Source organism: Meriones unguiculatus, chromosome 7 (genome assembly GCF_030254825.1).
Source record: "Meriones unguiculatus strain TT.TT164.6M chromosome 7, Bangor_MerUng_6.1, whole genome shotgun sequence".
Taxonomy (NCBI): Eukaryota; Metazoa; Chordata; class Mammalia; order Rodentia; family Muridae; genus Meriones; species Meriones unguiculatus.
Window position 1 is genome coordinate 77,472,206 of NC_083355.1, and position 26,332 is coordinate 77,498,537.

The following is a 26,332-nucleotide window of genomic DNA, read 5'->3' on the forward strand; positions in this document are numbered from 1 at the left end:
CTCCTGCGTATCATGGGTATGGAGGAAAGAGCTGCCCACTCCCAGCATCCCTCCCCAAGCCCTCCCACGTCGCAGTGGCACTTCCCATAGCCACCGTCACAGCCTGACCGCTCCTCTGTGACTATTGGTGACTCTCAAGTTCCGCCCACAGACAGCTCTATGGTGAGCTCAGTCAAGTGCTTCTGCTCAAAGGCCCCTGTGAACTAGACCAAAGCTAGCGTTGTCTCTCCGGAAGGTCAGGTAGGGCTTATGGATCACACTGAGGTACAAGTCATAATTTGTGAGCTATTAAAAACCTGCAGACCAAACTCCTTCTTTCCTGTGTAGTGATGATCCAGGTTTTGCACAGCTGTAACCATGCAGCCCTGAGAGAAAGAAATTCTGTATAGGGCAGAGGCTGCTTTAGAGTCTCCCCACAGGAGGAGATTTGGGATAACTGTCTAGTTGGGTGTCAAGGCTGGTGAAAATATCTTGCATTTGCCAGTGAGCACACTGTTCTAATCAACAGGGCAAGCCTCCGCAGCTCCGGATGTCAGTCATGGAGTTTCCCAATGGCGGCGCCATTGAAGACAATTCTATTGTTCAGGCCATCAGTGTTTATAACCAAGATGGAATTGTCTTCCTGAAAGCCTGGGCCTGTAGCTGCTGAGCAAGTTTATACTTTTCTGTGTTTGCCCAGAGGATCTGTTCTCTATGTACTCTGAGCTGAAGGAGCCAAGTCCTAAAATGAGCTACTGCTAATCCTGTTCGCACCTCTGCCTTTGCCACCGTGCTCCTTGCTGGGCACAGCCCTCTCGCCATCACACTGCTAGGTCAGAGGTCTTGGGGACATTTGGGCCTACAGGATAAATATAGTTTAACCTACTTAGAAGGTTGACTCCATTCAAAGTTGGGGACATAGATAGCTCTAGTGAAAGAAAACAGTGATGTCATAAGGTAGATTAGTTAGAGTAAGTTTGGCTATTAGTAAATTATAAGGAGGAAGAGAAGAAGAAGAAAAATTAACTGTGGACCACTCCTGAGGAACAATACCCAAGGCTGACCTTGGGCTTTTTACATAAACACACACAACACACACACATACCCCCCCACATGAATGACCCCGCCCAATATACCTAAGGATTAATGAAACTTGCTTCATCAGTCACCTCACAATGGGAGTCAACACTCACCTCTGGACTTCGGTCTGCTAAGTCAGTTTAGAGTTCTGGGATTCAGTCTCTTGGAGAACAACGACCCCCTCTTTGACACTTAGCAGACAGGAGAGTGAACGCTTCTCCTGGCCCTTCTCCCACACTCTTTTGTCTCTCTGGAAGGGGATGGCTCTGCTTGATAGCAACTCTTAATTCCCTTTGAGAAGTGGTGAACCAGAAGAGGCACCTGCCAGAACTCTTGTCCATCTTCATATTTGTATTTATTAGTAATTAATCTTCCACGTTACTCTGTAAGTCACTGTGCTGCTGGTTGCTCTTTAAATGAAGCCATATTTGCCCAGGAGCCCGAGACAGATCAAGTCATTAATAAATAATATCAATATTGTGCATTGTAGGCTGAAAAAAAAACTTCAGAGAAGAGCTTTCATATCTATGATCTCACTTCATACTACATATTATTATTATTTCAAAACACCTCTCTAGGGGCAGGCTGTTCCAAGAGGAGCACCGCCAGGCCCAGGGAAGATAAGGAACAAAGCCCCAGGCTAACTGACATCATGGTTTGGGTAGGCTCCAGGGGGATGTCTCCTGGGCTTGCTTCCTGCTTGTTTAAAAAGTAAAGGCAAAGATGAGAAACTGCACTAATTTCCAGCTGTGCCAGGGCTCACACTCTCCAGCTGTGCCAGGGTGGGGGAGGGGGAGGACGGACCTGCGGCTGCTTGCCTGATGATCTAAAGAAAGGGAATGGATTCATCTGCCCCACTGTCAGGAAGCCAGAAGCCTCCTAGTTGGAAACCGTGTGTGTTTTGGGACAGAGTGACCAATTCTGTTTTGCTTTCTCTACAGCTTGGACTTTTTTTTTTTTTTTTTGGTCTTCTCCATCTTTTCATGTGTGTGGTTTTATTTTTGCCTTTCCAGTGACACTGTCTCTAGGGTAACAACCTTAGGGTTGGCTTAAGTCAACTCTTCTGAGTGTATTTAATGGATGTTCTAAAAATCAAATCGAATAAAACAAAGCCAAACAAAACCTAAAACAAAATGGAGTAGGCGCCAAGAGGGGGAAAAATCTTCCTCTGTGGGTGACTTCCTGCTTTCCTGTCAGTGCCAAAAGCAAATCTAGGGGCTTTCCCTCACCAGAGTCGATGTGCACCTCCTTCCCCTGGAGGGTATCATCCAGGTATCCGTGCATGCAGACGAGATGTGATTACATCTGACGCAGGAATTAGAAGTGCCTCGTGCCTGAGAAATCAGAGCCATTGGGTTCTGTTCTTCTCAAGGATGAGTAGGGAAGCAGTAGCAGGCTCAGAGCCAGCCCCTGGTCCTCCCCCCTTCCCATCATAGCCCTGCCCAGCGCCTGTGATGCAGGATGCTTTCTTCACAGGTTCTGCTGTGTTGAATCAGTGTAGCTGTGTTACTGTGTCTTGTAGACAGCGTAGACAGCGGCTACTCTGTGAGGGTGATGCGGCGTAGCTCTGGTCGTTTGGCCTTGGTTGGCTCTCTGTTTCCTCTATGACAGACAAGAGCAGATTAAACGATTGCCTATGCATGGCTCCCAGTGTTAGCATTCTGTGAGATTCTCTGGAAAGCCATTTTAAATTATCTTCCATCTCCGAGGCTGTTTCTAAGCAACAGAGTGGTGCCTCCCTTTAATCCTTCCCTGACCTCTTCCGCCTACAAAGATGTTCCCTGTTGAGCCTGTGGGAATGTGTACTATCTCTTACATTTATTTATGACGCGGCAGTGACTCCTGGGTGGTTGTTCAGCTTTCCATATGTTGTTAGGCCCCTGCATAAAATTAGAGCTCCCAAAGATGATTACTATACACAGCACCCGCTTTAAAAACTACCTGTCAAATAGATGAATATAACATGAGGACATAGTCCTATTCCATCTGGCGGGGATGCTGGACTTAGCGAGACAGTAAGATAGAGATGAACACTGTTTTCGAAGGTAATGGTACCCTTCTTTGCGATACGAGACAAAGTCTTACAAGTGAGTTGGGTTTGGAGGAGCAAGGACAGCCACAAGCCTCTCTGTGCAGTTCCCTCTGAGTGGTTATTGAAGACCAAGGAAAGATTTTGAGACCTAAAATACTGGCCAAAGTAGAATATTTAATTGTGCTTAAGTGCATAGCTTCCCAAACGACTGAAGATAGCTTTTGAAATCCTTGTATAAACAAGAAGAAGAGAAGCTGAGTTGGGGAGGAACCGTGGAAAATAGTTCATTTGCCTTTGGAAGAGCTGGGGATAGGATTTTGAACCCAGATTCCCTGTACTGCACTACACCACCAGCTCCAAAATAATTAACCTAAGGAGTCGCCAGCTGGAGGTCCTCCGACAGGAACCCAGACAGGCAGGAGGCAATGGGAGGTCTAGTTATGGGAGGTCAGGGGTGCCCTTCCATAACTACCTGTCATCTCTCGTCATAGAAGAACAAGGGGAACCGGGGTACAGGGCACACTGTGGAATGTGGAGAGCTCACCAGAAGGGAAAATGCACTTGAGCGCTTCCAACTTCAGCTCAAAGGGACCCATGACCTCGTGACTTCTCAAAGAAACGGCCCCTTCAGCTAACAGGAAGCCCATATTAACTATCTACAGTGGGCACACAAGACTGACCCAACTTTCACCCTTGAACTTATGAGGTAAATTGTCTTCAATACATGAAAAAAAATTTTTTTAACTTCCACATAGAAAACTAAATGTCGTGAGTGGGTTCCTTCACTTGCTCCCTATCTCCTGGGACTAGCCTAAGACCCATTAATATTTCACTTGGATTTCATCAGAATTGAATTCTCAAATCTCTCTGCGCACAGGAAGCCCGGAGAGTGTGAGAAGGAGGGGAAGGTAAAATGCAGGAGGGCAGCTGGCTCGGTGCTGTGCTGGTTTGATTACACACTGACCACACACTGACGGGGCACTTTGAGGAGCAGGCTGTAACTCCTAAAAATTTAATGCTCATTTACCCATATGTATTCATGACGACATCATCCCTGTGGCAAGACACCTGACAGAGCAACCGAAGGCAGGGAGGATTCATTTTGGCTCACAGTTTGAGGGTGCAACTCCTCAAGTTTGGGGAGTCCTGGGAGTGAGATCAGCTCAGCCATGGCAGCCAGGGATGGAGGCGGCCACTCACCCCACATCTGCAGCTGGAAAGCAGAAAGAGAGAGATAGATGGCATCTTCCTGTCTGCATTTGGTCTGAGATCCGTCCCACCCTGGGGTAACAGAAAACCAGTAATTGTTTTGCTGGTTCAACAGCTACAAATGCCTCCTCACCAGCTGTTTACCTCCACAGCTGGCAGGCAGGCTGGAGGCAGTAGCGTCACCCATTCCCTTTGTCCAGGATAATTTTAGGTGGTAAAATGATCGTGTCTCCAGCTGAGCTTTTCTTTCCTGATGGAACATCTTGGTCTCGGCTGTATCTACTCCAGGGGCTTTGTCTTAACCTTCACACAACATGACACAGGGCACGTTCATATGTGTTGTTTGTGTACATGTTGCTGATGACACTAAAGTCAGCTTGGGCTGGGTGCAGCTCCATGGTAGAGGGCTTAGCTAGCCTATACCAAGAGTCTGGGTCAATCCCCAGCCCAGCACATGGGAGGAGTCTGGTGTATGCAGGTGAAATTTACATACAACCACGTGCGCTCTTGTTTTTAGTTTTTGTTTTGAGATATGGTTTCTCTGTGTAGCTTTGACTGTCTAGGACCCGCTTTGTAGACCGGGCTGGCCTTGAACTCACAGAGATCCGGCAGCTCCAAATGCACTCTTGACAGGTGTTCAGGTCTGTGAGCATTTATATTGAGGCTACCACCAGCACTCCTGAGACATAAACTTGCCTGAGACCTTCAAATGTTGCCTCATCACCTTTTCTTTCTCTACCCCCTCTCTCCACACCAGAACTCTTATTCTCTGGTTTGGTTTCTGATGTAGAATACTTTTTAATTCCTGTTCTATTCGGTTAGGACTGCCTCTTGGACCGGTTTCTGTTGTTTTTAAACAAAATCCCAAGCATTCGATTTTACCAATAAAGACTCGGGAGCCAGATGCTGGGGTGAAAGCCTGCTAGCTCAGAGAGAGGCAGAGAAAGCACCCAGCTGACCTTCCTCCTCAGCTGAGGTCCCAGAAGAAAAAAGCCCCTTCTTCTCCATGCTGTCTTAAAAACCTTTCAGATTGAATGTCCCTTCTTTCTACTTGCTGTGTGTCTCTCTGTCTTCTGGATTTCCTCTCACTCTCTATGGTTTTATCCTGTGTTCACTCACTGTCAACTGGTTGCTTGCTCTGCCTCTTGACCTATGGTTGACTTTATTTAATCCTGTTTATAGTAAACTCTTGGAGTAAAGGTGTGTGCTAGGGCTGAGCTACACCACAGCTAGAAACAGGTTTTTCCAGTAAATGGCAGAATCTCGGTGTTCACAGTGTGATCAAATATCCTGCAACAGGTTTCCCTACCAGGGGATCCTGGTTCTTATTCCTCTGGTACCCAGTGTGGTGCTTAATACCTAAAAGTGAATGGAAGAATGTTTCTTTTTTAATTATGCCAAATCATATTGGAGATCCTGCTCTCTGATTTCTAAAATGTGCCATTTGAAAAGCATTAGGCATGGTGGGGCATGCCTGTCATGTCAAAATTTGGAGGTAGAGGCAGTAGGAAAATTAAAAGTTCAAGGCTAGCCTGGAAAAAAGGAAACCGTGTGTGTGTGTGTGTGTGTCTAGGTTGGAGAATGCCTCTTCCAGAGCATTGATTTACAAATCTGAACAAGAAGAGAATGCCCTGATTTCCAGCCATAGAGACTTTGCTGATCATTTAAAACATTTCCTCAGATGTTGGACTTGGTTCTGCTCAACTGAACGGCCCTGTTCTCTCAACCCAGAAATAAAATCTGGTGTCCTCCGAGGCCAACTGGTCTTGGCTCCCTCTCCTGCTAGCTCTCCCTGGTCTCTCCAGAGATGCCTGGGATAAGCTCTCTGAAATTCCAGGCCACCTTCATGACCACCTCCTGGGATGGGATCTTGAGAACATTTCTCATCGACGAGTGTGGCCCTGTAAGCTCTCAGCTGCAACAGCCTCACCTACCAGGAAGCTAATCCCACTAATGAGCACCACAGACTCAGCCCCATCTCATTGCCCTGTGGTCTAGATGTGAGTCAGAAGGAGGACACCTGCAGATGGGCCTGGAGCCGCAGGCCTATAATCTTGCCTACTCCCAAGGCCGAGGCAGAGAGGTCACAAGCTGAACTTCTACCAGGGGTATAGAGTGTGTTCAAGGCCCACCTGAGTCACTTAGTGAGCGCCTGTCTCAAGAGCTAGACATAAAGGAGACCAGCGATATAGCTCAGCAGGAGAATGCCTGCTTGGCATGGGGAAGGCAGAGGGAGGTTCAACCCCGCTGCTGCCCCTGAGATGGACATGGTCAGAGTGAGTAAAAGGACATGGATAGTCTGCATTTGCCAGTTATGACATGGTTTAGCCTTCATGAAACCACCTCCTTCTTGATTGCTATCTTTTCTTCCAGAGAGCTCCATTTCCCCAAGAAGAGTTCCTCTACCCTGGGACCTCACTGTCAAATCCCACAGAGCCCTTACACGACAGAAAATCCCATTTGGCTTCTGGGGGTGACATGCCTTGCTCAGGGAGGACGTCTCAATGCTGGCATCACACTGCATCCTTTTCCTCCTTATCCCCACCCCCTGGCCCTGAGGCTTCTGCAGAGCAGCTCTGGCAGGCCTGTAGCTCCTGCTCTTAAGATAAAACCACTGTATGAAACCTGTACCAGCCATCTCAAGATGTCCACTCCTTGGCACAAGGATGGGTTCTGCCATATACTGAGAAGTAAGCAAATCACCCAAAAGATTTTCCTTCTGAACACATGAAGTAATTATGTAGCTCATAAACCTCCCCCCCCCACAGATGAACCTTTAAAAAATTGTATGTTATTTTATGCGTATGTGTTTTGTCTGCATGTGTGTCTGCCTGAGCACCCCTTTCATGCCTAGTGCCCGCAAAGGCCATGGGAGCCTCTGGAACTGGAGTTATAGGCTGTTCTGAGCTCAAGTGTATGCTGCTCTCTGCAAAAGCAGTCAGTGCTCTTAACCACGAAGCCATTTTTCCAGTCTTTCAATTGTTTCTTAACCAAAAGGAGCCAAAGAAATTCTTGTGACAGTAATGACAGGCAGATCTTATAAAGCTGTGCCCAGCAAACCACTGTCATGATTTAATTTAAAAGTTTTTACCTTCTTCTCTGGGCCCAACCAAAGGTGAACATCTGCCAAAACTCCTAGGGATACAGAATGAAAACAAAGAAACGTAAACAAAGTGACACATAGTTATTTTTATGTATCCATGTGTTTCTACTCATCCCTTGCCTGCCTGGGTATGAGACCAACCAATGAGGGAGCTCCAGCTCTGGAGATGGGTGGGACCTCAGGTGGGTGGCCAAACTTTCCTCTGGGTGGAGGAAGAGAGCGGGAGCCAGGGCAGCTGGGGAGGAGAGGACAAACCTGGGCCCGGTGGCTGAGGCAGCTCCCTCAGCCGTGCCAAAGCTTCGGGATGGACGCTAGGGACTGTGAAGCAGCCTCAGAGGCCAGGCCCCCTAACTGCGTGGCCTCCTGGTGGGAAATGGTCTTGAGGAACCTTCGGTGAGTGTGCTCGGCGGAGGGTCAGTCATTTTCACAGGCCCCTATAGGGTCCCAGGCAGGGTTAAGGCAGTTGCTGGGGTCATCAGAACTCTTTCATGGTTCTCTGTGGTTTGGAGGGCACTGAAGCGTTAGGGCTGTTTTGTTGTTGTTTTTCTGGGGGGCGGGGTGGGGTTCCCGGCTTCCACATCCTTGCTAACTCTTGAGGCCTGCAGGTTTGGCCTTTCAGAACCGTGTAAGGGCTTTGGAAATGAGGCATGAAAAGACGGTTTCTCATTTCTCTTACCTGTTCAGTTTGCAACTCTACCAGTGGATTTAAATATTACTAATAACGGAGGCAGCCGTGATATTCGGTGTGCTGCAATCTGGGGTGGTATCTCTTAAGGCCAAAGGGCCTGTGTAGGTGGAGAAGGACATAGTGACAAATACCTGGTTCCTCAGGTGTGGATTCCCAGGTGTGTGTTTAAAGGACCGGCTGAACTTCTGAGTATATTGAAATCACTCCGTGTGGGGTTACCTGCGTACATTCTTAGCATTCTTTATGTCTGAAAATGTCTGCTTATCGTGGTGTTTTGTTTGCTTTTAAACATTCTGTCTCATGGTCTGAACAATCAGTTGTCTCCAGTCACTTGTTTTGCTCAGTACCACATCGCTAGTTTTATTTGCGTGGAGCAGAGTGCTGGGTTTGAGCCAGTGCCCCTAGGAGATGGGTGTAGCCCATTTGTTTTGACCTGGGAAGGTACTGGTCATTTTGTTATGTCTCTTATTTCTGTTACATGTTAATTTGTGCCGGTTACAAACTGTCTAGGGTCACAGACAAACACAGACAAACACAGGAGCCTTCCCTTTGGAATGCTCCAGGGAGAATAACCAACAGGATCTTAGCTCCACAGTCCCTGAGAGCCAGCTACTTTGCTGAAGACAGAGTTGATAGGACCCTTTACCACTTGCCTCAGCAAAGGGAATTCTCCCATGACTCAGGAAGGAATAACACATTGGCACAGTTCTTCATCTGAGCTGAGGACTGTTGATCTAAGATGAGAAGTGTTGAGGCACAGACCTAGTTCCAGCGGCCAGAGCTCTGCTGCTCTTTCGAGCCCAAGGACTTTGGATTCACCAGCCTTCTCAGGGTGCTGACCACTCCCAGCCCCGTACAGCGCTATCTACTGTGATGTATGAGGCAGAAGGAGACCCCCCTAAATCAGCCGCTATCTTTAGTGATTGGGCTTTTGTCCTGGTTTGTTTTCTATTGCTGTGGTAGAACACCATGACCAAAAGCAAGCTGGGGAGGTGAGGCTTTATCTCATCCTGCAGCTTTTAGTCCATCATGAAGAGAAATTAGGGCATGAGCTTAGGGCATAAACATGAAGGCAGGAACTGAAACAGAGCTCATGGAGGGATACTGATGACTGACTGGTTGGCTCATCCTGCTTTTCAAAATTATGTAGGCCCACCTGCCCAAGGATGGAACACCCCTAGTTATCTGGGCCTGGCCACATCAATCATTAAGAAAATGCTCCCTCAGCATACTCGTTTACAGGCAATCTAGTGGCGGCACTTTCTTAGCTTAGGTTCATCTTCCTAGATAAGTCCATCGAGTTGACAAAAAACTGAGATATGTTCCCTGTTTGTCTGACATGGTCACTACTTAGGTGGATGGGACCATGACAGTAAATCTTCACTTGTAAATAGTTTAAAACAGGAAATGGAAAACATTCACAGGAAAGAAGCCAAGAGGAAGCCTAAAGGCTGTTTTCCCCTTAGTTTGGCCACTGCTCTAAGTCATCACCTTTCTGTCCTTAGACGTTCTGACTAATTCTTCCCACAGTGCTGGCCATCTCTTATCTATCACGTGCTCACCTGGGTCTTGTATCCACAGGAGTAAAGAAAACAGACAAAAGTCCCTGCACCCGCAGAGCTCATGTTGATTAATTTTCGGTTATAGTTAAAGCATAAATAGGCGGTGAAGCCCTCGTGTCCCCACTTGCGCCCCTACCGCTGCTGCCTCCTCTTGTAGAGAAAAGGCATCGGCCAGTCTGCACCGCGTTCGGGTCAGCAGATACGGATCGGGCCTGGCCCTGTGCTAGACCGAGAGGGATGTCCAATTAGCTGTGTTATGGAACATAATTCCCGGGGCCGGGCACGTAGTGGAGAAGACGGGCTAATCACAGGAAAACCACCAGAGAGCAGGAAGGTCTGTATAGAGTCTCTGTCACCAGCAAGCACCTGAGTGCATGCAGGGTGCCAGTCCTGGCGGAGGGCATAACCTGGAACTCCTCGAACACGTGTTGGCTGTGTCAGTCGGCACAGGGGATGGAGGTACAACCTGTCTTAATATTTGGGATAGTTGTCTGGCTGAACAGTGGCTGACCTTGGGCCCCAAAAGCAGGTTTGTGGACACCCTGGGCAGGAATGACTTGCTTCACCTAAGCTCTGGGTCCAGCAGGTTTTCACCAGGAAGAATCACCCAGCAAGGTCCTCTGGCCCCTGGCAGGGGCACCCTGTGGTTACAGCTGCAGCTGATCAAAAGGCAGGTAAAAGAACACCCAAGTACCAAGGTGGCCATTTGATGTAGCCAGCCTATAGCCAGGACTGGCCGGAAACTGCCTCCCCTGCTCAAATCAGGTCTGGTAGCCACTGGTGACTTTTGATCCTCTGCTGATCTAGGGGAAGTCAAATTGACAACGCCCTCATTAAAAGAAGCACCTTTGCATTATTGATGCTGGGGATAGGGTCATTCTCTTCTTTCCCAGCAGCGGCTTCCACTGAAGTGCCTTGAGCTATTTGAGAAAAAGGTCCTGTATAAATTATTACTTAAAAAAAAAAGAAGAAGAAGATAAAGGAAAAGAAAGAGACATATTTCCTTCCAGTGCCTCTGCTCCCCCAGCAGACAGACCTTCAAAAGGGAGCTTAGCAGGAGACTACTGTGCCTTCAAAAGATAACTTAGGAGGAGCCTGGAAGGCAGGGCTGGGATGCGGAGACAGTTAGCAGGAGGAACCCCCCCCTCACAGGCTCCTGGTCCGTCTGCCCCAGTTGCCTTGATCTGTGGCTCAAAGCAGAGCCCAGGCATTGTGATTTTCATCTCTAAAACCAGAACAATGGCCTGCCCTTCCTCCTGCCTTCCTGGGGACTGTGTTAGAGTGTTATGCAACAGTCCTCTTCATGCCTTTCCCGATGCTTCTGTGGGTAGGCAGTCGCCCGTGTGTTATACATTTGAAGAACTACCTGTTGCTCCAAGCTTGCACAGCTTTTCCACTATTGGCAGAAGTGTTCAAAATCCATGATTCATCTTCTCTCTCTCTTCAAGCCTTAGATATAGATAAGGGCTTTTGTTTTTAAGTCATCTGCACTTGAGGGAGAACTGTTTAGACGTTTGTCCACTTCCATAACCAAAGGCTCCTGTAAATACAGGGGCAGGACAAGGGAAAGGAGATAAGAAGAGACCCTGGGACAGGGTGAGGGGAAGGGAGTCTGAAATACCATTCTCTGGGAGCAGAGTTTTGGTGGAGGCCAGCATTGTTCCTGGGGTCCTCTTTGTGGGGGTCCTCTTTGCTTGCATGTAGAACTCAGCAGGTCCATGACAGCTTCGTGGAAAGCATGGCAAAATCCCAGGGTCAGGTAGACTGGGGGACAGTGGTGCATTCATTGGTTTGTAACCTTGGGAAGGAAGGAGTCTTGGCTTTTGGCACTCCTCATATGCAAAGCAAGATGAGAGCTGTTACCACCTGATCCCCTCTGGTGAAGCAGAGGGATCATGGCAGCCTCTAAGAACATGACACCGTGCAGTTAGTGCTGACCAGTTACCTCAGGGAAAGGATGTGCATAATGAGGGACATACGTCTCAAAAGTAGGACACAATCTTGAACTTCATGGAAAAAGTGGCTCTCGACATAGATGGCCTTAGCGAGCAGTCACTGGGCTGCCATGGCATTTAGTGCCAGGAGCTGTGTTGCAGAGAACAGTAAAAGAGGCAGGAGGGTCATGGGTGAGGAACACCTTTAATCCCAGCACTCAGGAGGGAGAGACAGGCGGGCATCTGAGTTCAAGGCCAGCCTCGTCTACAAATCGAGTTCCAGGACAGCCAGGGCCACACAGAGAAACCCTGTCTTGAAAAACTAAAGGAAAGGGCTGGAGGGATGGCTCCGAGGTTAGGAGCACTGGCTGCTCTTCCAGAGGTCCCTCAGTTCCCAGCAACCACATGGCAGCTCACAACCGCGAGATCTAGCGCTCAGGTGTACGTGCAGACAGAACATACTCTACATAATAAACAAGTAAAAATTTAAGAAGAAAACATACATGCTGGCAACACACACACCACACACACAAAGTATCCAAAGAGAAGGAAGAGCAAGAGGAGGAGGAGGAGATGCGTGTGATCCAATCGTACCTTGTCCTGGTTCCAGCTCTGGTGAGGCCCCTTGAGGCCCTTTCCTGTGCCTGCTGCTCATGGCTCCTTGTCCTCGTAGAGGTGGAGTCTTCTTCCATAGGTTACTTTCTGAGACCCAGTCAGAAGAGCGTGGTTCTGATGGCTGCTCACTCAGAGCTAACTGAGCTGGGGCACTACTTGAGGCATTGGCTAAGCTGTCTGAAGCTCCTTGTGTTTGACTTTGGGGTTCCGTCCAGGCCTCTGAGGGGCTGCTCACCCGGAGGCATGGTCAGAGCGTCCGCCCTGCGCCAGCCGTACTTGGCTCTTAGAGAGACCAGCAGGGGGCTCTGTCTGATGCCCTTCCTTACTTGGCTGCCCACCCAATGCAATGCCACTTTACATGCAGCTATGTGAAGGATTTTTTTACATGCCAGGGTTAGTCCTGTGCATCCTGGAACTTGCTCTGTAGACCAGGCCTGCTTCTGCCTCCCGAGTGCTGAGATTAAAGGAGCTCATTACCACTACCAGGATGGGTTTGAATCTTAAGAGAAAAACAAACCAAGACAAAACTTGGGCTGATCTTGAAAAGCCTATTCCTCAATATTTTGCAGATTTTTCCCACGCTCCTGCTCAGCTCTTGGAAGAAAAATAGCTGCCGAATATCGAAGCTTCACGAGTAAATCTTTCAAGGAACACATTTTCCCTCCTCTGATGAATATGCTGATCTATTTTAACTTTTGTAAGTATGTACTGTCCATAAATATTCCTACAGAAATTCTCCCAAAGAAAGAACTCACTGCTTAGCCGAGCACAGCGGCACACCCCCGTAATCCCAGCACTCAGGGAGGCAGAGGCAGGTGGATCTCTGTGAGTTCAAGGACAGCCTGGTCTACAAAGCGAGTCCAGGGCAGCCAAGGCTACACAGAGAAAAACCCTATCAACAAACAAACGAACAAACAAACAAAAACTCACTTCTCTCACAGTCACAACACAAGGAAAACCCTGACTAGACTCATGTGGTCAGAAATCTACTGTATTAACTTTGGAGGTTAGCACAAATCCATCCAAACTACTATAAAGAGAGAGCGTGCGTCTGTATGTCTGTTTTTGTCTCTGTGATGTACGATGTCTGTGTGCACATGTACATGTGTGTGCCTGTATGTTTGTATGTGCATGTAGGTGTATATATGAGTGTGTGGACATGTATGTGCATATATGTGTATGCCTATGCGAATGTGAACATTTGTGTGTGTATGTGTGCTGACGTGGGTATTCTCCATCACTCTTCCCTTGCTGAAGAGGAGTTCCAGATCATGCTAGTCTCGGTAGTTTACCCTGAAAACACAGCGCTTTTCCTCCCTGTTGCTGAGATTTCAGGCTGACCACCACGTCCGCCTGGCCTTTTATGTGGGTGTGGTGGATCCTAACTCTTGTTCTTACGCTTGTGTGGCAAGCAAATGCTTTATCTGTTGGACCATCACCCCAGCCCTCTGCCCCTCCTTCTTACCTGCATCAGTTAGAGAAGGAAGAGGAGAGAGAGACACACACACACAGAGACATAAGGAGAGAGAGAGAGACAGAGAGACAGAGAGACTGATTTCTTTCCCTCTGGAACACTGAAGGCCTAGCTTTCAGTGTCATGCCCTCTATTGTATGTGGCTTTGTTTTGCTTTCTAGCTAGTGATAATGCTGTTCCCTGTGGTTTATTTTCGCCTGATTCTACTCACCTTCTTTCTTCTACTTTTAGCTCCAGAAAGGATGAGGAGCGCACGAGCGCTTTCTTGCTTAGCTTGCAGCTTAGAACCGATCCACTTACAACATCAGTTCTCAACCTGTGGGTTGTGAGCCCTTTGGGGGTCGAATGACCCGTTCACAGGGGTCACCTAAGACCACTGGAAGACACAGATATTTGCATTATGATTCACAAAAGTAGCAAATTAAAGTTATGAAGTAGCAACAAAATAACTTGATGGCTGGAGTCACCACAACACAAGGAAACTGTATTTATTAAAGGATCACAGCGTTAGGAAGGCCGAGAACTGCTGGCTTGCAAAAATGAAATTTAAAAAAAACATGTCATGAACAGCTATGGAGCCCGATGCTGAGGGCTGATCCTGATTTCTGCTTCACAGATAAAACTCCCCTTGTGGATTTAAAGAAACCCGAGTCGCAGATCGACCACACTGTGAACTTCTACCTCCGGCCTGAGCCTGGGGTGCTGCTCGGCGTCTGGTGAGTGAGCTGACTGATACCTTCCCAACCCTGGCTCTTACGCTTTCGTGGCAAGTAAATGCTTTACCCGCTGACCCATTGTCACAGCCTCCCGATCCTTCTCACCTTCATCAACTGTAGAAAGAGGAGAAAGAGGAGGAAAGAGGAGAAGAGAGAGAGAAAGACAGACAGACAGACAGCACAAGTGCAGAACTTTCTGCTAGAAGTGCTGAGAGGGGTGGTGTTATGCTGCCTGCCTGGGATCCTGACTGGCTGTGGAAGCTTCTAGAAGCTGTTCCATACACCTTTCCTTTTATTGCGACAGCTCCCCTGCTCCATTTTACTTGACAGGTATTTTTGCTTTGGAGTGTGAAGTCTTACAAACGGCCCCACCCACTTCTGCCTTCCTCCACCCACCCTTGCTGTCATCCCTCCACTTTTCCAGACACACTAGCTCCATGACCAACACCACAGCCAGGACTTGCACTTCTCCCTCCTTTTGCCCAGCTAGCCACACCTCATGTTTTGGGTCTCACTTCGACCGGTCATTTTCAGGAAAACTTCCTTTCCCTTGCTCTTCATCTTCCTCTTTAGGTAAATGTGCTGTGGGAACCTGGGCCCAATGCTTCTTCCCATCATAACAGAATACATGTTTTGTGATTATTTCCTCACTTTTGCCTTTCTAATGAGACTACAGCTTCCAGGAGTGGACAGACCCAGTGGTGGGTTCATCAGTAGCCTAATTAATCTGGAAAATATTCAACCAAGGTCAAAGGAGGTCATGTGCCTTCTATTTTTTTTTTATTTCTGTTGAGGTCTTCCCTTTGGGAAGACCCCTTCCCTTGGGGTCTTTCTTTTGACCTCTTGCTCTTAGTTGCCACTAATGTTCTGTTGTCTAGTTCATCTCTGTCAGTCTGAAGTTCCAACTGTTCTGTTCCACTGTTCTGGAACAGTGCATATAACTTTTTCCTCACCCTCAGGGACGGTCTAGCGAATACTTTGGTTGGCCACATGGGCCTGGGGCAGTAGCTGTGTTCATGATCAGCTCACCCAGGAGACAGGGACATCTGTGTTTCCGGAAGTGCTGGGGACTGAGAGGACTGAAGATTCATCACCTGTTGGCTTGCATGAACCCTGTGAAATGATACAATGCAGCACTTGTATTGCCAGAGTGCTTTGTTAGTTGAACAAGACAGAAGAACTCAAAAACAGGTGTTTATAATCTCGAGGCCACCTGGTCTCTTTAGTCAGCCTGCATGGCTTTCCCTGAGCACTGACTTCAGAGCTGGGTAGCTAAGAAATTAAAGCGAAGAGGCCTGTCTGTGGAGAAGAAACCTGTGTGTGTAATCTAGGAAGACGCCTGAAGTATGTTACAGGCTGACCGTTAGCTGCCCAACTTAGGCTCTGAAGTAACCATCACATAATGGTGGGTAGAGTGCTCTCCTAGTTTGCTTTATGTTGTGGTAAGAAAGGGTTTATCTCATCTTTCATGGTTGAGGAAAGAGGGAAGGGACCTGGGGCAGGAACCTGGAGGCAGGAACTGAAGCAGAAGCTGAGGATGGCTGCTAACTGCCTTGCTCCTAGGCTTACATTCAGCTGCCTTACTTCCTCAGTCCAGACCCAGGTGCCTGGGGGCGCTTCCCACAGTGGGCTGGGCCTTTCTCTCCACCAGCTAGCAACAGAGAAAACAGAGCACAGGCATGCCTACAGGCCAATCTGAGGGAGCCCATCCCTCAGCTCAGGTTCCCTCTTCCCAGGTGTGTTAGCCATTATGTCACATCATGTTGAACACCTTTAACTGTGTGTTTAAACGCACACCTGTTCATATGCTGAACTCTGAGCATCAAAACGTGAGCAGCTATTGAAATGTATGAGTGTCTTAATAACACATGGGTTACCGAGAGGGAGAAAATATTCACTCGGGTTTATGCTCAAGTTCTGGGTAAATATCGATGATCTTTTACTTGTTTCAACCTTTGCTGCTGCTGCTGCTGTTATCTCAGTGGCCTGCACCGAAGAACTGCAATCTTGGAAATTTCTTAACAGAAACAGAAGTGAGTAAAGTCAAAACTGTAACAGTTAACACTCCCTGGGTGGTGTGGTGGGAAAGAATAGCAATTTTCCTTGGATGTTTTGTGCTCTGAGAATATGCATGTGTTTCTCACATGAAAACTTTTAAAAGTGCCTTTAACATATGCGTACACACAGCTGCTATTTTTGATACATAATATCTCTCATAAAAATATGGACGGGAAGTGAGTTTCTGCTTCGGCAGCTCTGTAAAACCTCTCCTCGTTCTTCAGGCACACAGTTCCCAGCTGCCGGGGAGACGAGGCCAAGGGGAAGAGTCGCTGTTGGTACGAAGCTGCCCTTCACGATGGGAACCCGATTATTGTTTATCTTCATGGCAGTGCACAGAACAGGTCAGCACCTCTGCTTGGAGTATCTATCTATCTATCTATTTGTGTGTCTATCTATCTATCTATCTATCTATCTATCTATCTATCTATCATCCATCCATCTATCTATCTGTCTGTCTATCCATCTATCTATCTGTCCGTCCGTCCGTCCATCCATCCATCCATCCATCCATCCATCCATCCATCTTTCTATCTCTTTGAGAGATTAAGAACATTCCTAAGCCATGGGAGAGTGAAGGGAGTTTTCGACCGCAGACCTGCCTCATCTATTTCTTTCCGTTGTTGGAATGTGAAGGTGTTCTGCAAACACACTCTCTTTAAGCAAGCAGTCTGGGTGTAGAATGACGCGGAACTATTTCTGAAAGGGAGGGAGTAGTAATTCTTCCAAAATGGATATCTCCATTCCAGTGAAGCCACTGGCTTCTTTACTCCTCAAGATGATTCAAGATGATGGCTTGCATCAAAATGGAATTAATTTTTTTTTAAACTAAGACAGGACTAGAACTAGCAGGCTGGAAGGAGGAGAGGGGTCTCGCGTGTGCGTTCGACAGGAAGAGCCATCACAGAGGACTTGCCAGCACCATGGCTTTGCACAAACGGCATTGGGACCTCAGATTCTTGTGCGAGGGAATATCTGCCCAGCCACTCTCCCCACAGCCTCAGACTGGAGCAGCTCTGACTTTCAGTCCTTGTAGCTAGGAATAATTGTTTCCAAACGGCTTCCTGCAGTCCTCCTCACGTGGCCTGTAAAAGCTTTCCCTGCATTTCTCTGGATATACGCGTGGCTCTCTGTGCCACATGCATTCCCATTGCAAGTTCCAAACAGTCTCTGAATGCATGGATTGACAAACCCACGAAGGACTGGAAAACGTTTAGGAATGCATTAAAGAGCAAACAAAGAGCAATTTCCACATTGATGGTCTCTTCTAGAAACTGACAGCGGAGAGTCCCTTAGTCAACATGAATCCCATTCATCAGAATCCTGATGTCTGGGAAAAGCCACCTGGAACTCTAACCAGAGAACTGGGGACGCTGATAAATTCCACCCTAACGTAGTCATGCCTCAGTCCAGTGTCTGTGGTCCCTGTCTGGCGTTGTCACAGAGCCGGCCTCCCTGAAGCCTGTTGTCCTTTGATGTGTTCTCAAAGCCTTCCCTGGCCCAGATGACTATCAGCTGGGGACAGCAGGACTGCTCTGCCTGGGGGAGGGGCCATATAGGGTAAACCCACAATCTCCCTCATGTCTGGGAGGAGGGGCTGGCACACTTCAAACCAAGTGACAGGCTCAGGAACCTGCCCTCTGGCTAGCTCGCCTGTGCCTATTGTCTGTCATTTTCTGTCAGGTGATGGCTTTCTCAGGCATCACTCTGTCTGTTTTAGAATCACATTCCCTGAGATTTTTCGGTGAAACCAAACATGGTCAGCCTTGCTTAACATCGCTCTGATTTATGAAGTTGGACAGTGTTGCAGTAGGTCTATTTAAAGGATCAGTAGACCACACTGCCATTCTTGTGCCTCTGTGTGAACCTGAAATTGTCCTCAGTTGACCCAAACTGACAGCCCACATCCTCCTCAGACTCCACCCTGAAGTCCAAGCTTCCTGCCACCGATGAGCTCACAGTACTGAAGACTCAGCACCGTTCCCCAAATAGGAAGTAGCAAGGGATCTTGTCAATGCACCAAAATCAGTGTGCTTGGTCTTCAGATCAATGGGGGAATCCAGCAAAGTCGTATATAAAATTTGAAGTGTGGTTCCATTTTTGTTTCCAGGAAATGGGTTTACAGCTTTAACTAGACGTTCCAGGGTTCCATGGATCACTGACATTGAGTGATTTTGTTTCTAAGGCCTAAGGTTTTTTGTTGTTATTGTTTTGTTTGTTTGTTTTAAGGGATTTTCTGCCTTTGTGTTAAGTCTCTGTCTTCTATTGTTAAGGTGAGGGTAGATGCTGTCATTTTGGGGGGAGTGTTTTGTAGTTGCAAAGGCAACTCTTTGTCTTTCATTTCTTCTTGTACTTTGAGGCAGAGATAATGGGGTTCAGGAAATCGTAATTGAGTGTAGGTGACCTCATCTCAACCTCCGGTTCCAAAGTCGCTCTTTCCAACCTCTCCTTTAGCTTACAAGAAAACACCTAGAGGTAAGCTCTGTGGCACAGACCCCGGAGGAGATGGGTTGAGGCACTTCAAAAGTGTGCATGTTGGGAAGCCCTGGAGAGACCAGTGCATCCAAGGAAAGGCAAGGAGTGGGGCTCAGTCATTTGCCCCGACATGGGCAAGCTGGCCTTGCCACTTAGAAGCATTTCTTTTTCTCCTGGTTATTTATTTCTCATAACTAATGAGAGTAAGAGAGAGGGAGGGAGAGAGAGAGAAAGGAAGGAAAGAAAGATGGAAGGAAGGAAGGAAGGAAGGAAGGAAGGAAGGAAGGAAGGAAGGAAGGAAGAGAGAATGACAAATGTTAGGCCAGGTATGATGGTGCATGCCTTTAATACCAGCACTTGGGAGGCGGAGGCAGACAGATCTCTGGGAGCTTGAGGCCAGATCTCTGGGAGCTTGAGGCCAGCCAGGGCTGCACAGTGAAACCATGTCTCAAACAACAATAACGACAACAGAACAAACAAAAATCTAAACTAGGAGAGAAAAGGGGGCAAGCATGAGCAGGATCAGGTGAAGCCGGAGAGTGACTTTTATTGAATTTGCCATACTATGTCCTAATTCTTGCACTTTTCCCCTCCATCTTTCTCCTCTACAGGGCAGCTCGTCACAGAATTAAGCTGATGAAGGTATGTCTGAGAAGCCGCAGAGAGATCTGTCTGGGAGAGAGAGGTGGGGGAGGAAGAGGGAGAAAGAGAGTGAAGGAGAGGGTGGAGGAGAGGGGGAGAGGGAGAGAGAGAGAAACACATGGGAATAATTCTGGGCCTCAAAACTCTTTTATGAATTTGACCTCATTTCCACAATTTTTGGAGCCTGTCTGGACAGGTGATTGATTTAAAACAAAAATCTATATTTATCAAATCATTTCTTCCTTCCTTTATTTTCTCTGTCTCTCTGACTCTGTCTCTCTCTAGCTCTCTCCTTTTTCCCCCTCCTCCCTGCCACTTCCCTAATCTAGTACTTTTATTTGTGTTCATACTTCACTGGTCTTTTTCTCTCTTTCATATAAAATCTTTGATACTATAGTTGTATGTATATAAAAATCTATATTCCATGCTTTAACATTGTTTTATAAACATTTTTCATTATCTTGTTTTCCCTATTTATTTATTTATTTATTTATTTATTTATTTATTTATTTTTGAGATGGGGTCTCATTTGGTAACCCTGTCTGGCCTGGAATTTGCTATATAGACCAGGCTGACCTTGGGCTCCGGCTTGCCTTTGCCTCCCAAATGCTGCATTTAGGCCAGCATCACACACACGGCTTTATTTTCCATATTTTCACATAGTGGTTACAATTACTAATTTAAAGGCTATATACCTTTCTCAGTTTGTTCAAAAATAACTTGTAACTCTTCCACTGATGTTTTAATAAAGTTTCACTTTTTTCCTTGGATTTACTTAAAAAAAAAGTATAGCTGCAGAAAACTTAGGGTACCTATTTTTTTTTTTCTTGTGTTGTTTACTTTCTGAGGAGGGTGAGAGTTGTTACTGTTTATGTGGGTTGCCACAAGCCACTCCTGGCCATTCCTCCTCCGCTTCCCTGGTGCTACCCAGCTTTCTGGAGGTAACGTGACCTGGCTAAACCTGAAAGTTCCAGTTTCTTTCTTACTTGTAGTTTGATCTGAAAGTTGAAGATTTCTGGTGAGCCTTAGCCATGCACATCTGGGCAGCAGGAAGCCACAGGACATAGACGCAGGCAGGCCCAGGCAGGCTTGGGAGGGAGTCTTGGCTCTGCCCATAACTAGCTCTATGAACAACTTCTAACTAGTTACTATGACTCTTCACTTCAGTTTCTTTGTCTACAAAAATACATCTCTAAGAATATCTCTTCTGGGGCTGGGGGGATGGCTCGGCGGCTAAGAACACTGGCTGTTCTTCCAGAGGTCGTGAGTTCAAGTCCCAGCAACCACCTGGTGGCTCCCAACCATCTATGAGATCTGACACCCTCTTCTGATGTGTAGGCACACATGCAGGCAGAACATTGTATACATAATAAATAAATAAATCTTAAAAAAAGACAACGTGGGGGAAAAATCTATTTGTATATTGTGTTTTAGCTTATTTAAAAATTAAGTTTTCATATTCTTTCTTTTTTTTTTTTTACCTACTTGACAACACTAGGCAATGATTTCATATATTTGTGTGGTGATCTCTATTTCTTTTTTAGTTGAAAAATATCTTTTTTCTGATCATAATCAAAATAAACACCTCCCCATTATAAGACTGCCTCTCCCCACAACTCTGTGTAGTGTTTCATTCTCAGAGAAATTCATTCATTCTTTCAGAGCGTGTGAGGTCTCAGGGATGAAGCCCAGGGCCTTGAGCATGCTAGGCAAGCGCTTGACCCCTGAGCCTCACCTCGGGCTCTAGAAACTGCTCAAATGAAACTGTGACACGGAATCGGGTGCATAAATAAGCCCAATACCCAGGTAACCCTCCAGGAACCCCGAATAACATTTACATAACTTAATGTCTAACTAGCAGGCTAAGGTTGTACAGCTTGTTAGTGGCAGAGCCCGGATGTAAGCGACCTGGGCTGCTTTCCATCTTTCCCACAGATTTTCATCTCTAGATTAAAAAACAAAAAAACCCAAAAAAACCCAGAATCTTTGTGATCCTGGGGTTCAAACCTCGGCATGAGCCTTACCAGCGAGCTGTATGTACCCCAGCCGCTCGGAACACATCTTCCTCCCACTACATCTAGGCACATGGATGTGTCAGAGAGGAGCCTTCTCTAACCGCTCCTTTGGTGTGTAGGTGCTGAGCGAGGGCGGCTTCCACGTCTTGTCCGTGGACTACAGAGGTAGGTGTTGAGAGCGGAGCACGGGGATGTGTCGGGCGCAGAAGGCTTTGGACGGCTCGTTGGTTTGGAGGGCGTGATACTGTCTTCGCCTCTTGTTCCTGCCAGGGTTTGGGGATTCCACGGGGACGCCCACAGAGGAGGGACTAACCACAGACGCTATTTGTGTCTATGAATGGACCAAGGCAAGAAGTGGTAGAACTCCCGTGTGCCTCTGGGGCCATTCTCTGGGTACAGGGTAAGTGGGAGCTGAAGAGATATCTTTGGTGGGTCTTTGGAAAGGCACAGCCAACAGTGGAAGGGAGGCCAAACTGGGATACCTCCGTTCTTTGTTCTCTCTCTCACCCCAGCAATGGTCAGAGAGCCTGCCCTGTCAGCAGGCCTGCTTGTAACACAGTAGCAAGTCCCTTAAACTCCCTGCATCACTGTTGGCACTGGCGTCTATCCTGGAATAATTTTTGAGAGCGTTAAAGAATCAGATGCTTAAATTAAGCTCTGCAGCATCCCTTGATGCCTGGGCACGATTGCGTGTCCGTCTGGATTTTCTAGGGCGAGTCCAGAGCTTTATTCATCCGTCGCTGGTCCTGGGTTGCGGAGACCATGGTGTCCACTGTTACTCATGTTCACTGTCATTGTTTTACAGAGTCGCAACAAATGCTGCCAGGGCGTTAGAGGCGAAAGGTAACGGAAACTTCTAAAATGGAAGGTGTTTGTTTGGCTTGAGGTAGAGAAACATAAAGTCAGGAGGTCCTAGCAACTTTGTGAACACACTGACCGCAGCGTCCTCTCCCCCGCTCCAGGCGCCCCAATTTTGAAGGAGTTTTAGCAGTGTGACTGCGGCTCTTCTGGACTGTGAAATTAAGAATAAACAGTAAGAAAAGAACTAAAATTACTTGGTATTGGGAGAACATACCTGTAATCCCACTGCTCAGGAGGCTGAGGCAGAAAGATCTTGAGACTGAGGTAGCCTGAGCTATATACAGCAAGTCTTGGTCGCAAAGAGTCCTCTTTCTAAACCACATAAAAACACTGCCTTCTGGAGCCCGTTTCCCATAATTTTCATGTCGGTGATTGTCACAGAGCTTGTGTAGAGTGTATCAGAGTCAGCTTACTTTCTTGCTTTTCTAACTGGCGTTATGAATTTAGAATCCCTGTTTTTAGGACCAGACCATTTGTTTAAAAAATTAGTGTTTACTCCATGTATAGAAAAAAAAAAACACCCCAATGCTGCTATGAAAATAAAATTAAAAAAAAATCCCAAGACCAATTGCTTGTGGTTTTGTTTCGTTTGGCAGTTGCTCACTGATCCTAACTGCTGTTTGTCTACTTTCACTGAAAAACATGTAAGCTTTCTCTCTGCGTGTGTCTCTGTGTCTCTGTGTCTGTCTGTCTTTATGCCTAAGGATAAATATCCTGTGTTTACCCTAACACTTTAACAGTTCTTCTTCCTCCAGCGGACAGTGCAGCTGTCCACAGAGTGGTGTCTTAATTCCACGTTTCTCTCTTCTTCCTCTTAGCCACCCCTGACTTCTGGCAGCTGTGGAGACTTAACAGTTTGCCTAACTTGTTTTTCTCTAAGACTCCAGTAAAAATGTCGTTGGACTTGAGGGTTTTTGTTTGCTTGCTTGTTTTGTTTTGTTTCTGAGACAAGGTTTCTCTGTGTAGCCCCGGCTGTCCAGGAACTTGCTTTGTAGAGCAGGCTGGCCTTGAACTCACAGAGCTCTACCTGCCTCTGCCTCCCGAGTGCTGGGATTAAAAGTGTGTGCCAGGGCAGCAAACCCAGTGCCTCATACACGGTAGGTACCACTACTGAGCTACAGCCTGGTCTCGTCATAGACCTAGTTATTTTTTATTAAGCGATAGCAATCACTTGGAAAGTGATAGGTTGAGAACTTGGGGTGATGCTCTCTTCTTCCAGGAATACTCTACTTTTCTCCTTCTAAGTATTTTGGGTGGGGATAAAGTCACTGTGGATAAAGCCACAAATCAGATGTTAAGTTGATTTGAAGCTGGACTCGGCCTTTATCGGAGCTGCTTTGTATCTAACGCACTGTTTTTCCTAAAATGAAGTCCTAAAATGAGGTCATAGCCAAAACTCAGAGAAATGGTCTAGAGTCTCCCCACCTCCTTGTCAAACCCTGAATATGTAGTAATCATGTATGTGTGTGTGTAGTGGGTGTATGTATGTATGTACATGTCTCTGTGCATACCTCTGTCTGCATGTGTGTGTATTCTTGGATCTCAAAAGACAAGGTGAATGCTTCCTGATGAACATCTGAGGTTGACCTCTGGCCTACACATTTATGTATACAAATGTGCATTCATGCTTGTATATACATGTGCGCACACGTGAGCATGTATGGGTGGATGTTTGTGCAGGTACACACACACACACACACACACACACACACACACACACACACACACATGTTCTTAGCCCCTGCCCCAAGACTGCCCCCCAGGTACAGTGTGGGGTTAAAGGGTGGGGTGTGTATATTAAAACACTACACAAATGGTTTTGATGCAGTCAGTTTATCTACAAGACCCTGAGGACCCCTTATCTAGGGAGGGTGGTATTTTGGTATTTGGGGAGGGGAGTTGCTCATTTTTAAAAAACTGTTTTTATTTTCTAGGATGCCCAGTTGATGCCATTGTCTTAGAAGCTCCATTTACCAACATGTGGGTGGCGAGTATCAACTATCCTCTGCTAAAGGTGAGGCTCCCATCCCACCTGCCCCGGGTAGATGTGCAGGCTGTTTCCATACCCAGGCATTTATGAGAACAGCTCCGTTCTTTAATGAGCTCCATGTGTTCCGGAGTTGGTCTAGTCTTGGCTGGTTGACTACTGAAAGCTCAAGCATCCTAACAGACCGAGGCACTGACTGCGTGAAATATTTTCTTCCCCAAATTAACTGTGTATATTTTGTATTTTTTTAGCTCATGTGTCCCTGAAGTGAGCACACAGTTTTATAACTGTTACACTCACTGGGTGTAGCTTTACAATGGTAACTCCTCATTTTAAATTGCAAATAAGAGTTTGCACGTTTCGGCTCTATGAATGGCAGCCATCTCTTACATTACTTTATCATAAAGAAGATTCTAGAGAAAGTGCTCCCACATGGTACTCCAGATACAGACAGCAGTCTTCTCAGGAAAGTAAAACATAAATATGGGTCCAAAGAATCTGCTGTGCACATTATCCTATTGTTGGTATTGTTCTTAGTCCTATTATTCTTACTGTTTTGAGACAGCTTTTAGTTCGACTGCACTTGAGCGCACACTTTGCAGCACAGGCTGGCTTCGAACCAGCATCAGTCTTCTTGTCTGAAGCTTCCGGGTTTCTGGGATTACAGCACGAGGCACTGCACCTGACCATGACCCTGATTTTACACTCTTAGTCCAGGCCTGATTTTCAGTTGTTTATAGTCACACATTCAGACGGAGTGCAAGCAAATGAGGGCTTGGCAGAGAAGTTTGAGGAAAAGGCAGCGGTTTTAGAGGAGATGCAGGCACACGTCGTAAACTTTTCCACGCTGTAAGGCATCATAGGGATGTTTTCATCTGCTTATTTCTGAAATGTTTGGTACCACAAGCCACAACAGAATACCCTGAAGCTTGCTGAAGGGTTTCATGGGAAGGCCGCCACAGCTATGTCTTTATTTGCAGTGGTGCTACCTGTATGTGTGTCTCTGAAAGGTAGTTTTCTTTGAGCTTCTCCGTATAAAAGTATAATTACACAGGTTACATTCTAGTTATTTTTCTCACCCAACATTCCACGTATGCAGTCTTATTCTGGATGTGTAACACTGGAGCTTGGCCATTTCCATTGTTATATGGTATTCAGTTATAAAGCAGATTCCACCATCAATGGGTCCATCCTGTTACTTATTCACATTCAACTCGCTCGGTTTGAGGCGATTTAGAACACTGTTATTATGTATATTCTCTTTCTCTCTCTCTTTCTGCATTGGGACTTGAACTTATGGTCTCACGCATGGTAGGCGAATGCTCTACCACCAAGCTATGTCCCTCGGTGTGTGTTCTTATACTTGTATTCTATTTTTTCTTCATCTGTGTGAGTGTATGACAAGAACAAGAGACATGTTCTGCACGCAGAACCTGCAGAGGTCAGAAGAAGGCGTTCAATCCCCTGGAACTGGGGTCACAAATGGCTGTGAGCTGCCCTGTGGGTGCTGGGACTCGGAAACTGAAAAGGGCAGCCAGCGCTCTTACCCGCTAAGCCATCTGTCCAGCTTTCTACTGTGGTCTGCTGATGTGCAAACCTGTCACTGGGTGGGCCCAAGGACTGAATTACTGCTCGTAAGATCCTGCTGTAGCCCTCACACTGCTCTGTGTTTTTCAAAAGGGATTTTAGCAGCCTACCTCGCCAAGCGTGTGAGAATCATAATTGCATCACAGGCTTGCCCTGGTGTTTGCATTTTTTCTGGCGAGTAACAAGATTAGGCATTGCTGTGTGTTTATCGGCCATTTGGATATCATCTCTTACGAACGTGTTCGCGTCTTTCTCCCATTTTTGAATTGAGCTGTATTTTACTCGTGGACCTTCTTTGTAGATGCTCGCATGAGT

At 46.8% G+C, this 26,332-nt stretch overlaps 1 protein-coding gene across 3 annotated transcripts in view; it reads left to right on the forward strand.

The window, feature by feature from the left end:
- The window catches only part of Abhd12b (abhydrolase domain containing 12B), a 53,754-nt gene that overhangs the window by 18,409 nt on the left and 9,013 nt on the right, over nt 1–26,332 (forward strand). For 2 of the 3 annotated variants that reach the window (XR_009592984.1, XM_060387598.1), the window contains exons 1-9: nt 7,622–7,796; nt 12,772–12,899; nt 14,293–14,392; nt 16,675–16,794; nt 19,537–19,567; nt 21,702–21,747; nt 21,853–21,982; nt 22,388–22,425; nt 24,378–24,457. Coding sequence is in view for 2 of the 3 variants with exons in the window: in XM_060387598.1 (XP_060243581.1) it covers nt 7,708–7,796; nt 12,772–12,899; nt 14,293–14,392; nt 16,675–16,794; nt 19,537–19,567; nt 21,702–21,747; nt 21,853–21,982; nt 22,388–22,425; nt 24,378–24,457 (762 nt within the window). In the remaining variant the exon portion in view is untranslated. Of the gene's footprint in view, nt 1–7,621; nt 7,797–12,771; nt 12,900–14,292; nt 14,393–16,674; nt 16,795–19,536; nt 19,568–21,701; nt 21,748–21,852; nt 21,983–22,387; nt 22,426–24,377; nt 24,458–26,332 lie in introns of those variants that run through there. The other variant, XM_060387599.1, reaches the window with a different exon arrangement.